Source organism: Ciconia boyciana, chromosome 20 (genome assembly GCF_034638445.1).
Source record: "Ciconia boyciana chromosome 20, ASM3463844v1, whole genome shotgun sequence".
NCBI classification, from domain to species: Eukaryota; Metazoa; Chordata; class Aves; order Ciconiiformes; family Ciconiidae; genus Ciconia; species Ciconia boyciana.
Window position 1 is genome coordinate 4,059,408 of NC_132953.1, and position 19,103 is coordinate 4,078,510.

Sequence of the window (19,103 nt, forward strand, 5' to 3'; positions counted from 1 at the left end):
GTTTGAAATTCCTTTTTTCTTTTGCAACTGTAGCTTTCAGAGTTTGAGCTTTAATAAGTCAGGCAGACCCTCAGGCTTTTTTCCACAATATTTGACATAAGCTAGAATAACTAATAGGGCAGTGAACACTGCCATCATGTGTGTTATGAGCATACCATCATACATGGGGCTTACCAAGAATCAGTTCTTACTTGCTTAAGGTATCACGGGCCCTCTCCTCCTCAGATGTTGCCATAGAAACCTCAAATTATGTCTATAGGGGAACAGAAAAAAGGTTTCATAAGGTATGGATGAAATAGCTCCATGGAAACAAGCCCTGATTGTCAGAGGAGATGAAGGGAGGGGGTTTGTGTGGGAAGCCACCAAGATGATGATCATCTAAATATGTAAAACAAGAGCCATGCAAACCAGGCAAGCTGTCATTTAAGTATCTGCCTACTTTATGACTGGCATTGAGACCTAATGGCATAAGAGCTCCTGGCATACTTGAGATGAGGTGTCGGCCAGTGATTCCAGTACCCACAGGCATCAGAGACGTACAAATATGTCTATATGGCTACAATACACCATACAGCTACTAAACCTAGGAGCCAGTCCAGCACAACCTGGCATAATTAAATCTTATCTAAGCTAAGAAAGGTTAGGAGAGGTCTGTAATTTCACGCGCGCACCCCCCTCCCCCCCCTCCAACTAGTCTTAACCTTACACATCTGCAAGCTTGCTCTGAAAGAAAAATATGGAGAGATTTCTGGTACATTTTCATCCCGCTTGTCTACAAATATCACCAGATCAGCCTCTTTTTCAAAAGACGATAGTATTTATTCTTTGAGGCAATGTTGGAAGTGCAGACTCTGGAACAGGCACCACCTAATGCAAGAAACAGCAAGAAACCTTGTGAAAGTTCTCATTTTCTTCAGAAGACAGAAGACTAAACCATAGCAATGCATATTATTGTTGGATTGTACTCTAGTCACTGAGGCTGAGTCAGCTACCCTAAACATCTAAGTCTCATGCAGTTACCCTGACCTCCCTCTACAGTACTCTGAGGTAAACATACAGCTGTTATCTCATGGCAAAATAAGCATTTCAACATACCAGAAGCCTAGCGCAAATGAGTCAAATCTGACCCTTAATCAGCACATGCTAGCCCACTAACCTCAGTCAAATTATTTAATGCTCTTTATTTGAAACTATCTGAGCCACTGGTTATCTGCACCTCCATCCCCCAGCTGCAGAACATGAACATTATCTCAGCTGATACCCAATTCATTCATTAAGCATTGATAAGGGTAAGTAAAGCATAGGAAACATTCAAATAGATATGGTAGCATCTCAAATTCTTCCAGAAAGAAAAAAAAAAAAAACAGCTTTTCCTGCATCTGGTTGCTTTGTCACTGATTTGAGAAGAAATATTTTGAGCAGAGTTAGAGATACAGAGTTATAGTCTCAGCCTCAGTTTTTTCCATTCTGTTCCCCTTTTCCATTCTCTCTCTCAGATTATATTTACCTTAAAAGAACTTTGTATTCAAACACTGGTTTGGAAACTTACATTAATCCATCCAGCTGTTGTTCACAACCCTGAACTTGTGAAATATTGTGAAAGCACACACAATCACAGCTCATGGCCAGACAGGCAACACACACAGCACTCACAGAAGCTATTCCTATTTTTTGTTAAGTTATTAGAGAAAAGTCTTGCCTTGTATTAAGACCAGAATTCAAAGACCATCCTGCCCCGCCCCCAGCTTTCCAAACCCTGCTATTTCATGGTTTTGGAACCTTACACCACCACAACTCTCAAACTTCTTCCTGCCCTGCTTCATTTCACATTCTCCCCATTGCTTGCCAAAACCTAACTCACATAACACTTTCCTTCTAAAATTCTCCTCTCCTCTAGGCTGAGGAATAGCCTTACTTGTCTATCTTTCAGCAAATCCAGTTTTCTAAACCATCTCTCTGGCCCTTATAACGGGTCTGCTATTTACAGCTGGAAAATTCCGCTTTCTCCACTGCAGAATGTTAAATCAAACCTATGGGAAAAAGAGGCATCACAAACTCAAAAAGCAAATTTCACTTCACTGGAACAGAGCCATTGGAACTCAAGCATTATGTGAACTGCATCTCTTTGGAGCTCAGAATTGGTTTTCACCATATGCAAGAGAATCAAAGCTGAGCTTTGGGCAAAAGGCTAGCATTATTACAGCAAGAACTAGACTCAAAGTTAGTTTACAATTTGAAGTCATTAATTTCCAGAGCCTTTGGTTTCTTTCAGACAAACAATTTTAATAAGGAGTTGGTAAGATGAGCAGGAACAAATACTTAAGTCAAAAAATCAATTGTAAGTAAACACCTTCCAAATAAAACTATGCTGTGTACAGCTTCAATAGACACCTGTACTCCTCCAATAACCACTCTTTCACATCTCAAAGGCACAAACAAGTCTTGCTTATCTTGGCCTGCCAATCACACAGCTACATGGATTGTATAAAGAGGCATAAGAAATATCAGCATTGTACAGCCTGAAGCTGAAAAACATACTCAGTTCTTGGGCTATTGTGCTTCCCTCCTTGGCACAATTAACGGAAGTTAAAGAAACATTTTCTACAACTTACAAGTTGTGAGCACCTTCTGAATTCACCTCATCAGAGCTGTTTTTTTCCAGCACAAGCAGCAGCATCAAGCAGTTATTCTACAAGGTCTAAAGCAGGAACACTAGGAAAACAGATGCAATTTGTTAATTTGTTTACCTAACAGTTTTCTTTCCAGCACAACACTGAGGTACCTCAAAATATCAGAACTGACATTTTACACCTAGACCAACTGCATATCCAGTCATGAAAATTAACATGTTGACTAATACTTGAAGTAACCGTTTTCACTCAGCGCTGTTAATGCAATGTGTGCCATAGAAATACATTTCTGGGGGAATGAATTGGTTCAAAGCAGGGCTCCATCTGTTGATTAGATGCTTATCTGCAACCTGCTGACAGTCACCCTATGGAATGATGAACTGAAGGAGGACTGATGGGAACCGTACTAGCTAGCATACTAGTTTGAAAGCATTTCAAAGATTGTTTGGTTTTATAAGGGTATGCACTTTAGGTGTGCTGTCCAGAACACCGAGAGTCACGCACCTGGAAATAAGCTGACAAGCATGAAAGACAAAAGCTTCTGCCTCACACACAAACACATTTCTGGTGGGGAAGTAGGACAGCAGAAAAGGCAGAAAAAAGTGAGGGCATGGCATTAACAGCCTGCCTGAAATCCAGGTGTGTTACAGGAACTTAGCAGAATAGGAAGAATAAGGTAACTTTTTTGGTCTGTTTTTGTAAAAACAGAATAGGAAGATTAGGTTCTAGCTAATTTAAGCTTTTGCAACATGACTTCTAAGGTTTTGGAACATGACTTATAAGGTCAGAAAGGGTTGAACAGATCCAAGTGCTACAGTTGGGGCTGCAGCAATGGTTAAGTCTTCACAGGTGATCCTTTCCAGTGCCTATCATCACTAGAATTTCTCAGAGTTTTGCCTTTACAGCAGCCTTTTTATTCCTTTATCAGGGAAGACCTTAAGAACACCAGCACACATTTGCTAATTTATACAGCTTTAATGCATATGTTTGCAATAAGACTTCAGTCTGACTTCATGGAATACAAGCTTCCCCTCAGTTCCAAGCAAACTTCATGCAAGACTGTTTTCTTTAGATCACAAATTAAATTGTTTTCTAGGGCAAATTAAAATGTTTTGCTTCTCTCAGCAAAGAAAAGTTGTAGTAAAATAATCAGTGAGACACCAGCAAGAGAACAAGACAGATACATACCTGCAGAAAAACCTCACACAAATTACTTTACACAGGTTATTTCACCAGCTGCATCCACACTAGCAAGCAGCACAGGTTAAAGCAGCTCTAAAAACAGTTGGTATTGAGGACCTGACAACATTCTAGATGCACTTTTTAAAATCTGGTCTTGTGGACTGAATGCACTGCAATGGTAAGAGCACATCTTACAATTTAGTTTTGTTCAGTTTTTAGTCTGAAAGCAATCCAGTCTATGTAAATAGCATGCTCTGTGATGCACACTGAGTCAGACTGGAAGTTTTGATTCAAGAGTGTATTTCTGATCCACACTAAAATGCTCATGTAGAAGCACCCATTTACTGGAGTACAGGGATTCAGCAGTAAGTAGACTGGGATATCTGCCTGTGTGCTGCTTTAAATTCAGAAGCAAGCTACCCACACGGACAACATGTGGCCAAAATATATCAAGTAGCAATGACTAAAGATACCAGTAGGATCTCACAGGAGTGTTTCATTTTGTTGTCTTAAGTTTGGTTTGCATTCAAGACCTCAGGTGCAACTGTCCAGCCACTGTCATAAAGCTAATGCTCTATTTTATTCACAAGGAGGGCTAAGGGGTTTTTTTAATTTTTTTTTTTTTTTAAATGTATCACAGCCTCAGTTACACACGAGTAAAACGTGCACACACCAGTAGTCCTAAACTTACGGCGAATTTACATTCTGGTGATATGCTTCAGGTTCTTTAGCTTGTCTGAACTTTAGTCACCAATTCCTTTCCGTTCTTCCCAGAACTTACAAAACTCAAGCCGTTAAGTGGTTTTAAACAGCCAAGAATTTAAGACAACAGCTGAAGTAGTACTGCTTAGTCTGCCCCAATCCTCAGCACAGAATATTCCTCTCCCAAGTATTTATGCTTACTCAGGTCTGAAAATTCAAGATATTGGAGGATGCTTACCTCATCTACATAAACATAAACCTTCACAAATTAAAATTCAGTATACAGTGCAACACTCAAGGGCTAAGCACTGGAGGGGGCCTCAGGCAAGATGCTATCTTCAGATAACATCTACCAATATTTTCTCCAGAAAGATACACATACACGAAATTCTTTTTCCTCCCAGTCTCAAAAGTATAGAATTTGCAACCCTTAATTGCATCTCCCAGCCAATACTTATGACAGCTGAGACCCACCCACCCAAGCCTCTGATGGTAAGTGTCCTATTTTCTTCCAAATTCATAATTTTGTTACCCATATTCCTTGATAGCATTGCAATTCAAGTATTCCCATAATGGGAGAACTTGACTTTATAGCCTGTTTGTAGCATCTTGATTGCAAAATTATACGCCATTATTGCCATGAAGATGGCAGTTTAGAACTACAAGCAGTGGGACATTGTCCACAGGTCTGCAGTAATTTAATCAAAATTCAAACCAAAAAAGCAGCCATCCTTCAGGGGTGCATTTCTAACAGATTTACCACTACCACTGAACAGAATTACCTTGACAGACTACTCAAGTGTTTATCTATTCTACTCTTAAGCAATCTTCTCCAAACTACCTACATTATGTTCTCTCCCTCTTTCTCTCTTCAAATCACTTAATTACTCCCATTTCTGTCTGACACTGATGCATTAACTTGCATCTTTTGTTACTCAGCATATAGAAGCCCAGCTCTCCCCCTTTTAGTGGGGGCCTTTTGCTTTTCCTAATGGCATCACTCCTTAATCCAAAACACTCCAGTAGGTGTAAGAGTTCCTGACTTCATTTCTTCCTCAGATAAAGAGTTCCAGTAAAGCAGAATCATCAGATGAATTAAACCCTTAAGAAAAAATATTATCTCAGAAATTCTGCTTACAATCCAAGGGTGCTAAAGAAAGGAGCAACATACAGTAACGATTAGCAAGTTATTCAGAGCTTTACTAGAAAACACACAGATGGTACACAGACAGCCAAATGCTACACATACATTTTATGACATTTTGGAAGCAGCACATTTCGATTTGAATATGCCAAGCTGTTACTCAGAGCAGCTTACTTGCCATCAACAAAGCTCTACCCCATTTATTTTCATATTTAAACACATATGCAGCACATATCTTTGAGCACGCTTATAGTAAAACTATTAACATGGATTTGCTACGTTGCTGTGATTAGTTTTCTTCTCCCTCTTGAGTCTGGAGGGAGCCAGAAGCCAATGGAAAGAGAAAAGCAATCTGTAAACCCATGAAAGGATACCTAAAGGAACAGACCTTCAGAAACTTTTCTTACTCCCAGCTCATGGAAGCAGTCATTGAAGCGACCTTTGGATGCCTCTGCCAACTTGTCAAAGTTCTTACGGAAACAAGTACAAGAGCCTTGTCTTTTATCCACCACAGAGGTTAAAGATGAGATATTCTTTGCCATTCTCATGCTTCCCAACCCATGTAACAGATGAAGATGCCCAATTCCCATTTTTACAACAGATTCAAATCCTCTCTGGCAGTTTTGCAGTCAGCTTAACTATTGAAGCAGAATCCTGCTCCATTGCACCAATACACCATAAGATTCATGAGTACTGTTACACAAGATACTAAAATATGCTTATTAAGTGAAAGCCATTTCACAAGTTTTATAAATAGTGGGTTGTTTGGTGGGTTTTTGTTGTTGGGTTTTTTTTGGGTTTTTTTGTTTGTTTGTTTTTTTAATAAATGAGGAAGCAGAGCTGGTAGTCTTACAGCTGCCACAGCAGCAAGGGATAGGACATAGACATGTGAATTTTCTCAAGCAATATTGTGTTGCAAAAGACAGAAGCATCTGCTCTCAACCCGTAGTGCAGAATTGTGCAGAATCATCCAGCCAGTCACCAACGCCCATCTTCAGAAGGGCATAACCCAGGAGATGCTGACTCCCAGATTGCTGCTATAAACCCTAGACTACACTCAGCCCTTTCAGGGTTATGCCAGAGATCAGAGAGGCACCATTACTCCTATACTCATAATAGTCTCTTTAATCATAAACTATATACTCTCATATGAAGTTTCATCACATCACAAAGAGGGCAAGAAAAAATGCTCTTGTGGACAGGGCTTACAGGTTTTGGCCTCAAGCAATCTCATCTCAATTTCTGTTCACCCTTCAGGATGAAGGGATGTCTCCAGAGAGCAAAGGGCACTAGTAAGCAGATCATTTCAGCAATAATTATTCTTGACATTTAAATTACAGCCCAGAATAATTTCATTTAAGCCTTCAGTGAGTAACAGGAGGAAAAAAAAAAATGAATATACATCACAGAAAAAACAACAGGCTGACATCAGAGCTGCATTAAACTCCTTAGATTCCTACACTTTGTAAAAGACTCGTGAATGGGCAGTTACAAAACAAGCCTAAAATCCCTGCTTGCAGAACTCAATTGCCTCAAAACCAAGCAGATTAAAGAAGCCACTGCAGGATCTCATAGTAACAAGAGCATAAAAACTAAGCTGCATTTGGAAATAAACAGAGCAACAGCCACTGTGCCCCATTAGGGTTACAAGTGGTTTTCAAGTGGTCTGGAATTTGAGCCACAGTACTTGATGACATCAGCTTTAGCAAAAGGGTCTTCACAACATGTTTTAAACATCCAAAAGGTTTCTTTTGTTGCCCATATAGTGCCGAGATCCACAGCCACTCTAAACTCTTCTACTCCATAGCATTCAAACTGAGAGTACTCAGTGTTTAAATAGAGAGATCAAGCCATCTCCCTTTTTTCACATCCAAATTTAAGCAGCTTTGTTTGCTATTAATTGACATTTCATCAAGTCAAGCCAAAGGAGACAGCCATCTCGGGAACAGCACTAGACCTGTTTAAAAAAGAATTTTGCCTCAATGGCAATGCCTGCAGGAAGCAAAACAAAAGCACTTATTCCCTCTCTGGAAGGCTCTTCCATGCATTTTGCCCTTCACACCCAGTGAAATACTGTCAGTGATGCTACCTGGCCTACTCCGTTCAGTGTCAGTTTCTGCAATTACCAGTCAAAGGAGACAATGAAAAGATGTGGCCACATAAAAGCAGACTTGCAGTGACATGGACAGCCCTGCAGGACCACATTAAAAAGCAAATCACTCCAGGCAAAACTTCTTAGCTGGCATAAAGTAGAGCAGCTCCATTGATTTCAACAGAGCTGCATCAGCTAGTATTGAGCAGTGGGGAGCTTGGCTTTATGTCCCCCAGCTGCGATCCATATCATCTGTGCTCTGGCACCAAGCATACTCCACTGGAAAAGACAACAGTTTGGCATATAAACCACTACTGAGATTAAAAAGCTCATTTTTATTTCCTGCTCCAGTTATACTTCCTGTTCCCCAGAAATCTCCTCATGTCCGTCTCCCCCATCACATACACAGGGATAATATCTACACAAGAACAATGCTATTATTTGTACAGCATTAGAGTCAAGGAGCTCCTGTGGATGCTAGGGGCCCATCTCTTCAAATTTTAACTACTCTTATAAGATAGGCCCCTCCTCAAAGATACATTAAGAGATAAAAGGCTTACCTACACAAATAGTAAACATACAGCTGGCCTGATCTGCTTACTCCAGCCATAAGATCACAAGGGCTTAGAAAGGGAGCACAAACATCCCTGAGCTCTCTAAGGGCTTGTTAGCTCAGGGGCAGCAGTTGGTGCAGATGGAGATAAGAGTATTTCCAGATCCGAGACACCCATATAGCATCGCACAGACAGCTCAAAAGCAGCCAAAAAACTTGAGTACCAAGTAAGCTCCTAGCAGGGCAGAGGCTGAAACATTCCCAGTCCAGAGAAGCAGACTGCCTTGCAAAGTTCAAAGCTAAAAGCTTTAGGGACACTGCCCCATTTTGCTCTCTTCCAGCTTTGCTAAGTCACAGATGAGACACAGTTGCCTTTGTACCCCAAGGTCTCATTAAAATAAAGTGAGGAGCTTTTCTCAGACTACCAAGGCAGCCCAGAGCCTCTGTACACGCTAGTCATATTTCTTCCTTTCGCTCCCCTGTGACCCAAGTGGGAAGTAAGTCTTTCAACAGTTAGACTGCTTTAATACTATTAGTCAGATTTTCTCCCCCCTTCTACCTAGCCTAGATCCCCAAAGTTTTCTCTGGCAAAGGTAAGGAAGAGCAGATGTTCAGTTCAGATGAGATTGAAGACAAATGTTGCATATTGGTTACCCTATCCTGTAAACAACAGAGATTAAAAAGAAAGCCAAGGATAAAGATCTCACAGATTCAGTAACTAATTCTGTAGTGAAAAAAAAATAAGAAAAGGCATAGGAAACTGGCCAACTTTGCCACCAAGTGGAAAATGTGGCAGAACCAAGCAATTTGGCTACAAAAATTCCCTTGCCCTGAAGAACTTGTGTTTCCGGTCTACTGATTTTATCTTGCCAACCACTCGTAAGACTTCAAAACCAAAGTGTGAAATACAGGTTAATTATTGGGTACCCCAGAGCCAGGAAAAGCTACACATTAGAAGGGAAAAGAAAACTGGTAGAAGCAAAGAAAAATTAGGAAGAGTAGAGGAGAAACTGATAAATTAGGCTTGAATAAAAAGCTTATGTGTGTGTACATCTTGGCTGGATGACAGCTGCAGTGACTCATACAATAAAACATCACACAGCCAAGAGAGTTGTTTAAAGAGGTCTCCAGAGTGTGAAGCAAGGAATAACAGGATAAAAATGAACCAAGACAATTATGTGGATGTTTCTTTCAGTCATAACACAGCTGAACTTGAGGGTAAAAAGGTAGGTGAGGGGTGTGGGTTGAGGCACAAATACCGATTAAGGCCATTTGTAAAACTTGTATCCAGATACAGTTTGTGATTTCTGGCCTGGTGATCAGAAACAGATTATTCTGTAACCATTTCCCAGCACAAAGGGTGGAACTGATTACGGAAAGAAGCCATCTTTCCCATGCCTTTCATTAGGGCTGGACTAGTCATAACCATGGAAAACATCACAGCAAACAATCACATAGGCATAATGAACCAGCTGCTAATTTTCTCCACCCTGCTGACCACTTTTCCAGGTGTCCTGTTTCAAGAGCATTTTCTAGCATAGGGTCTCTAAGTACCAAGCATGATCACTGACCTGGCATTGTCAGGAAACCAAGTCTTAAAACCTTCTCTACAGCAAGACTGTTGGTAAGCCTGCCTGGGTTAGCTCAAGATTTTGAGCACACTACTGTCACCAAGCTATTAATTTTTATCTCTACTAATCCAATTAACCTCTTGCTCTTTAGTCAAGAAGTTAGGCCCTTCCAGTATTCACGCTCTGAAGACTCAGAATGGGGTTATGGCAAGTCCAAGTTCTGTTCCCACTTTACTGAAACTTCAGAATTCACAATAATGCAGACAAGAATTACTAAACTGACCTCACGTGCATGCCACACAGCAAGTTTATGAAAGCCACCCATAGGCATTTTTAATGTTTTAAATGCTTCTCAAGAACTCTACAAGAAAAGTGACCCAAGAGAGTCCACAAACAAAAGTGCACATACTGCAAAGAGAACATAGCTCTGGACACTTTAATGTGAAGCTACCAGGAGCTGCAAGTCATTTACAAGCAACAGCCACAAAGTCCCATCAACAAAAGGAGAATCCTCAAGTTGTTTTTGTAACATGACCTTTAAACATGCCTGACATGACACAAATTACCTGCTTGCTCTCTACACCAGTTTCCTCACCTGTAGAAGAGGGAAAGCATAAAAAGCATTAAGGCCATAAGATATAAGAAGCACTAGGGCAAAGCATCATTACTGAAAGGCAATAGCTAATCCAGGCCAAGTCTAGCAGAGCTTTCATTTCTCTCCCTAGAATTAAGGTTGCAAGACTAAAACTAGTAACACAAAATGGGTTTGCATCTAGTAGGCAAACACAGACCAAACAAATTCAAAGTGTGAGAAAAGGTGTGCTCGACTTCAAAGAAAGGACAGCTGAAGGGACAGAAACTAAAATTGAACAAAGGAAGGGAAGACACAGCAGACAGACAGGGGCCAGGTGATAAAAATAGCTTTAGCTACTTTATCATTCTGTTTGCCATAAGTACATTACTTAAGTCTCTCAGCATAGGAGGAAGAAATCTGCACGAGGCTTGCCTTCCCTGAATGAGGGTGTGAGTATTTGTTATTCCCTTAGAGTTGCATTTGGCAAAAAAAGTTCAGAGCAACACAGGAGTCAAGCCTGATTGTTTCTCTGCTTGCAGTAATTATTTACTGGGCACAGAGCTCCTATTTTTAGTGTCCACAAATACCCTGTGCATCTCATCACATCAACTCCACAGTGCCAGGTCTTAGCCTGCCTAAGCTCTACCAAAAACACACTAGTATCCTTTCAGGTCTCCCAGTCACCGCTGCAAGGCCACAATCCACGAATCACATCTTCATCACATGTAGCCCAGACGCTGCAGGTTGTGTCACAATGCTACCAGGATGCAACTTTCCCAGACTCATACCATATAAAACGTCATGCAAACTTGGGGTGCAAGGCACTGGTATTCAAAGAATGCATCCAAGTATATCCTTAATAGTATCATGCAAATAAGTGGATTGCACCCTTTGATACGTACACAACAAAAATCAGACTTGGTCAAGCTGTTTTCCTAGCCAGACAACATTTACACAGCAGTGCATCTACAGATGCCACAGGAGCAATACTCACTTTGTGTACCTTGAAACGCAAATCCTCTTTTAGAACTTGACAACACTTGACCAACAAATCTGCATCTGTAGATTACAACCTGTATCCTGATCAGCAAGCTGAAGGCTTAAATGATAATTCAGATAGAGAAGGTGAATGTTAAGTGAGGATCATCATGTCTAAATCTCTGTGGAACTTCTTTTAAATTCAAGATAAAATTGTGTCTTGTTCTGTGTGTTACTGGTCCCTTGTGTAAAGCCAGTTCTCTATTTTCTACAGGGCAGTGGCATGTTTTAAGGAAATCTACTATACCAGAAACATAACAGTAGTTAGCAGATGTTTCAAACAGGAACTGTTTTTAGGACACAGTATATATTCTCCCTACGCTTTAAACAGCTTATGACAGATACATGCATATTTACACATGATGCTTCGAGACACCTTTGAAGGCCATCTTCCTAGCCCTTTGTCATGCTAGATGCTGTTACGTGGGCTGTTGTGTGCATAGTCTAGAAGAAGCCACCTTTTTGCAAAGTCATTTATTTGACCTTGCGCTCTCCCTTGCAACAGTTGTGCCACAGTAGTTTATAGAAACTGCAATCCAAAGTCACAATTGGGTGCCTTGCATATAGATAATTGTGGGTATAGAAATAACTGCTCCACAGACATTAAGGTGGAATAAGTATACTTCACCCATCTCCCTTCCTTTCTAGTACTTAAAAATTCTCTGCCACCAAATACCGCAAACTGAAAGATCATGAATCATTTGGGTAAAAACAGAGTATTAACCCAACAGTGCTCTCCTGGGACTCAGGCCTCTGCCAACTAGTAAGTCATTAGCTGGACTCTACAGTTTCACCTCAATCACAGCAGTGCACCAGAGCTGCTCCTTGACTGATCTTTTATTTCAACACAAAGTATCTGTTAATGTTTGAGGTTATTTGTCCTCTTTCCCTGCCGTAGAGTTAATTAAAAATGTAAGACAGAGTAACACAGTTCCAGGAGTGAGTTTTTCCTGTGGTATCATCAAATAACTTGATATATACATTGGGACCTGCACACATGCCAATTCTGTTCTTCCTGACACCCACCCCCCCCCCGCAGATTTTCACATGAGAGCTGCTTCAAACAAATACCTTTTCATTAAGTAAGAATTGGAATGGAGAAAACATGTGGCTCTACTGCAGTCATCAGGCCTGCCAGCTAGGCATGGTTACTGTAAATGACCTAGTTAGAAATGGAAATGTGTGAGAGAAAGCTGCAGAAATCTCACACTCAATCAGCACCACAGCCTACACCAGCACACTGAGCCTTTAGTTTCATTTCCCTACCCAGCTGTGCTCTGTCCTACCAAAAGAAGAGATCCCTCTGAATGGCACAGTTTCAGGTTCTGAGCCACCTGGTTAGTTTAGCATTAGACAAGCAAGGCACAGGGGAAGATGCATCTTCCTTTCCTGTATATGCTCTGTTCCACATTTTATACAATTTACTTGAAAACCAAGTCTGTCAGATCAGGTAAACTGTTCCTTTTTGGATGGGTTCCCTCCTTGCTTAAGGGGGCAGGAAAGCAGCAAGGTTCTACAGCTTGCGGGTCTCTGCCCTTTCTACCGCATCATGTGTCACAGTGATGAGTGTCACACCACAGGCAGAGACAACAGCTTGTTCTTTTACATTAGCTTCTCTTAGAAGACATAAGGGCTGAAGATGGTCCTAATTATCACCGAATAGAATTTCCAATCCCTCTTCCTTCCAATGTAGTATGTATAGGACACAAGTAGCACTCTATGATCTACTTGTCTCACAAGAATGAGGCTGTGGAAAAAATACAGTGCAACTGTTCAGAATTTCTGTGTATGTCGTAGAAAAGCCTAACACACCACAAAACATAGCAGCTACAAGGCTAGAATACATCAGTCATTCGCACCCATTACTCCTGCCTCATCTGCAAATAGGGCAAAACGTTCTACAGCCAGATCTGAAACACCTCCATTCCCACCCCCAAATTCTTCCTTGTCAGCAGCAGATACAGACACATGGCCAGAAGCATGACATTTTCCATGCCTTACAAAAGTCACTCCATTTCAAACTATTTTAGAAAGCCAAGTATCATCACCCTTATAAAAGCTCAATTCCTTGGTGTCCATCTTGCCAAACATCCAAGAGAGGAAGGGGAGGGTAGAAAAAGGATGCAGAAAGATGTGGGCATGTGTGAGAAGTGCTGGAAACATCATAAAGCCGGTAACAGAAATAAAACTGTGGATCAACAGGAACTAGATACGCTGCAGAACAGTACAGCTGAAAAGCATGATACCTGTTCTTGGATTACAGACAGGGGACACTACGTAGGACACCACCCACATTTTGACAACGTTGTAGTGGTAGAATGCCACGTTTTGGTTATACAGCATACATCCTCAGTGGCTCAAGAGACCCCACAGCAGCATTAATCTAGCACCCCACAGAAGTAGGGAAATATTTACAAATCCACAGCACTACTGTGCAAGACTGACAAGCAACAGACAACCAATAACAGAATAATTCTCTGACATGGAACAACATCAGCAGGCACTGCCACAGGCAACAGGGCTACCATTTTGTTTCACATCAAGCTTTCAAACCAAATTCCATCATGAGACATGGAAGTGGCATAGCAAGCAGTCTCAAAGTATTCAAAGCTAAGTAAAGGGGGGCCAGGACATGTGAGGTCTTGGAGGAAGTCACTGGTATAGCTACCACAGGCAGGAGAAGAGACTGTCTCTGAAAGAAGCAAATTAAGCAATCTGGAGGAGAGCAGAAGGAAAAACTGTAGTGCTAGTCTAAAAGCAATGACATCTCCAATCAAGATGTTCATCTGGTTCCCATTACAACTACAGAGCTTTGCTCTATTTGTTCTGTATTTATCATTACAACATCCTCTAGGATGATGCTGGCATCCTCCCTGCCCAAGGCTGAGGGCCAGCACAGCTCACACTCATTCAACAGTATTTAGACACTCAGATACCACCAAAATCAAGACCAGCATACCCATAAAATGGCTGACCTTATATGACCTACTTACTGTCACTCCAGAAGTCTACAATGGAGCAGTGACAAAACTGAAGCCTCCAAGTGTCCTATGTCAGCTCTCTAACCAACCTGTCATTATATCCTTAAATAGAAGTTTAAAATACAGATCTTACTGTTCATCTGCCATCCAAGAACAGCAGGCTTGAGCCTGCCTTTCATGAATAGCTAGACTGTAGACAAACCCAAGACCTTCAAGATAAAAGACATTTAGTTTCACAGTTGTTAATTTGTACATATGAAATGCAATTAAATTCACCATATGTAACCTAGTAAGTTTGCACACCTGATCCAGCTGAGCTTACATATTGTTTGTCTTTATCTCCTATAAGTAACTTATTTCAGAGACTACAGGACTGAACAATGTCTTTAACTTTGCCCTGCACCTGCCTCCCCAGTAAAGACTTAAAGCATGGAAGTACAGGAGAGTTACTGATTTGCATTTCATTACCATAGAAACTTATTGCAGTATGCAATTCTCTTCTGATACCCAAGATCTCTGTATTTCCAGAGTAGATTACTAAAGAACTTGTGTACCACAACCCTTTAGCATTAAGTAGCTTGGGACAGACATGAAGTCCACAGGGCAAGTGAGCATCAGTATGTAGCATCAGGAGAATATATACACAGGTCACAAGTTCACATGACTGCAGCATGCACGACAAATGTGACAATGGGTGAAAGTGGGGTAGCATCTTGCTCTGCAACACAAGAGCAATGAGTATAAAGGCATTTATTAGACATGACTCACTAAGAACATGCTAATCACAGGTATGCCAGACAAACACATGTTGCCAAAGACATGGTTTTATATGGTTTTATAATCAACCATTTTAATTTTTGATCCAAAAAATAAAACACACCATGAAAGCTCATGAAAATATGACTGTATTCCTTAGGTAAGGTAAGACTATGCTTTGTCTCTCCTCTTCTCCTACAGTGCCTTTTATGATTGCTGTTCATCCCCAAAACAACTTAAGATTCTTCCTTAACCAAAGGCCCAGAACTCCAGCACCTCATCCTTTATGGTATAAGTCAAATTTGGTCCAAGAGAAAAGCTTGGCTTTAGAAGTCTGTTTGCAAGGAAAACCCTAATGGAGTGTGAATAGTCACAGTTAACATGAAGTAAGACATTTATAAGTCATTCATGTAATTAAAGAGCAACAGATGCTTTAGAAATAGTAAACATTCGTTCTGTGTAGAATTGAACAAGTTCTCAAACTCACCACTTAAATTCACCTCTGATATAGGCACATTACAATCTAGCTACAAGCACAGTATTTCCCAAACAACAGTCAAATATAAATTCTTTGACTTGTACAAATGGAACCTTCATAGAAAGTTTAGCCAAACATACAGTAAGATTATTCCCCATCAGGTGTTGTACTTGCTTCATTTTCTTCCTGAGGATGACAGTCTCCTCCAAGATTCAGAATTTTTTCAAGACACGAGCTAATCAGAATCATGCGTTTTCTGCCCTTCAGCAGGATGTACAGCCTTTCCATAAATATCTCTTCACTCTAGAAATCACTTGTTAGTCATACATGGTACGTATTCCAACTTGTACTGATCACCGAGGTCAAAATACACTCCTGCTTCTCAACTGAATAAGCAGAATCCTTTTTCCTTTGTGAAATTTAAATAAGACAGACACTCTAAGCCAACAGTAAGGCATGGTGTTTGAAGGGGCACACAGGTGTGTGACAAAGTCCATACGTTGCCAAAAAGTTTAACCTTTTCAACCTCTCCAAGGTTCTTTTTCCCACCGCTGCCACATACACTCGTTTTTATGCCATTGCACAGGCCTCCCATTTCTTCTTAGCCCAATGATTTACAACACCATTTCCCCCAAGTAGCACTTGGTTGCATAGCTGGGACACAGGCTAGGTCCAGTGACAGACGCAATTGACTCTTGTTGCCCCAGTGCTAATGGCTAATAAGGGGATTCTCCCTTTTCCATAGCAAGGGCCATCTCAAAAATGGAGAAACTCCATCAGACATTTCTTCAGCCTGTGTGGATTGTTCCAAGGGAGCCAGGGAATGTTAACTACAGCAGTATTTTGTACTTAAGTAGTGCACATTCTCAGCTGCTGGTCAGTGAGTGAAAGCCAGGAACTCCTGTTCTAACAGACACACCAGCCACATGGCATTACCTGAGGCATTAGATTTTTGCACACATCCTCTGAGGACCCTCAAGAGCATCATTAGTGGTGCTCTCTGCTTGTGCTCCTTCCTAACATTCTTTTGTTCAAGAGTCCTTGATCTCTGACTTCCTAGCAAGGAATTGATAAAATGCCAGATTAATTTTAATGATAAACATCTACATTCCCACAAGAAAACTGATGCTTTCCAGGATAGGCCAAAGATTGAAGTATTCACTCCCCTGCTTCCATGCTTAGGGAGGAAAAAGGAAACAGGAGCTTCAAAGACTTAAACTTTTGATTTTTCAAGACCTGAGCTCCGGTCTTGTCATTAGTATTCACTGAATGCAGTTTGCAAAGGGAAAGAAACAAGAAGCATTCAGAAATCATCTAATCCAGATAAAGCAAGATCCAAATCACGGTCTCTTTAATACATGAAAATTCATATAATTCTGTAACAAATCTTTTCTTTATTCTTTTAATATTTACCCAATTGTTTCAGACTTCTTATATGGAAAAGGTCAAAAGCAGACAGTGGTAACAGCACCTGATCTCTCCATATTGACCTTAAATTTCTTTTTCCCCATTTGCTTCAGCATGTTTTCATGAAACATGCACACAGGCACAATGGATTATGCATCACATGATGCAACATTCTGTTCTTAGATAACTGAGAGACAAGCAGATCTGCTCTGGTCACAAATCACAGTATTCTTTCATTCCCGTTTACATGCTTGCAATTGGTAAAAGCAACAGGACACCAAGTAGCTGTGGAAAAGACTACACCAAAAACAGAGGGAATGCTTCCTAGATCTTAAGTCAAGCTTTACCTGCTTTTTTTCTTTCAGAGTTTGACATTTCTATCAGAATTCCAGTGGCCTATGAAGTTTTCAATTTCTGCATTCACTCTGTACACATCAACATACAGGGCTAACACTTTATAAACCTTCTCTTTGTCAAACATTCAGGGAATCACAACCAGCTAACAACCAAGATTAACAGTGTCATCTTTTATTTAAGGCCTAATGCCTGCTTCTGAGAAGGATCACTATTAATAAGATTAGGTGGGTATACGTTTTATGAGCTGAGTGTATTCACAGAATAATCAATGTGTGGTCAAAATCCTTGCGTAGCTCAGCCCTCATTCTGGCCAAGGATTTTTGGCAACTCTGTTCGTTTACTGCGCTAAGTAATGCCTCCTGTCGTACAGATATGTGTATATGTATGAATTACGTAAGATATTCAGGAGCCTTGTTCAAATTCATTCTAAAAAGCACACAGACAGCTAGCTATGAAAAGTGTGGTCAGACTGATATTAATTTGTTGCAATAGCTTTTCTGACAACTCAAATGAGAAGGCTAGCTAACAGCCTGCTAACTCACATTTAGCATGCTATTTCCAAGGCAATCGCTTAAATGTGTAAGCTAGGAATATATGTTGACAGAGCTAAAAGCTCTTTTTAAAAAAAAAGTAAGAAATTACAGGAAAAAAACCTACAGAATTAAGAGATATGAGAACAAAGCAAAAAAGCTTGTTTTAAAAATTGAAGCCACATCTGCAAGTGTTTTGCAATATCCAGGAGTCCACAAAATACTATGTTAAGTATACAGTTATTTGAACACCCCATCCTTCCCGTGTGAAGAGACATGCCTTTTATTCTTACATGGTGTGTAGTATTTTAATATTGTGACTGAAAGACCTGTCTCAAAAACATTTAAATCTTGTGAGATGAAAAAAGTGATAAGTAACAGAATTTCTTATCCCTCCAAAAACACAAGCTGATCTTTCCCATCACAGCCTTTTCAACAGTCCATGTTAATAGCTTTACTATTGACTTGCAGTAACTTCAACACTTCAAATAGGGAACACAGCTGATAAGACGATGCAAGTGCCCTCAGACACCTCCAGAGGGGACAGGAGGACAGTGTCCCCAAAGACCTGTACTTTTTATTTCATGCTAAGAGACCAGCACCGTCATGTATCTGCCTGGCTTCCCACCATGAAAACCCAGTGCCGAGGGTACTGCTGCTGACTCCTGGCTGGAATAGGAACAAGGGTAAGGCTGTCTTACCTGGCTCTGCTTGGAGGGGCACTCATTCATCAGCCAGCGCCTCACAGCAGCACGCCCGGGTCAGACGCCACCGTGCGAAGAGGGGAAGATCCCACTCCGGAGAGGCGGGATGCAGGGCTGGGAGGCGGGGACCCTTCAACGCGAGCTGGACGCTAGCTCCCGAGATGCAGGGTCAGTCTGACAGCCGGCAAACCGAACAGAGCTGCTCCACTCCTCTCATACTGTAGCACATCTCTCACTGCCAATTGCACATACTGCCTGCACAGGAGCTGTGCGCCTTGTTAACCCTCTTCTGGCTCTAGGGCAGGAAGCAGAGCTCTTTTCTTAAGGGATCTTTCTTTCCCTGTGCTTTCCAATCCATCCTCTCAGAGCCACTCCTTGGAGAAACTCTTCTTCCACATCAGGTA

General features: G+C 41.0%; 1 protein-coding gene across 1 annotated transcript in view; it reads right to left on the bottom strand.

The window, feature by feature from the left end:
• Positions 1-18,771, bottom strand: part of GRAMD1B (GRAM domain containing 1B) — a 143,463-nt gene extending 124,692 nt beyond the window's left edge. The window contains exon 1 of the mRNA XM_072884354.1: positions 18,697-18,771. Coding sequence (XP_072740455.1) covers positions 18,697-18,722 — 26 coding nt within the window. The 5' untranslated portion in view covers positions 18,723-18,771. The remainder of the gene's footprint in view (positions 1-18,696) is intronic.
• Positions 18,772-19,103: the final 332 nt, after the last annotated feature.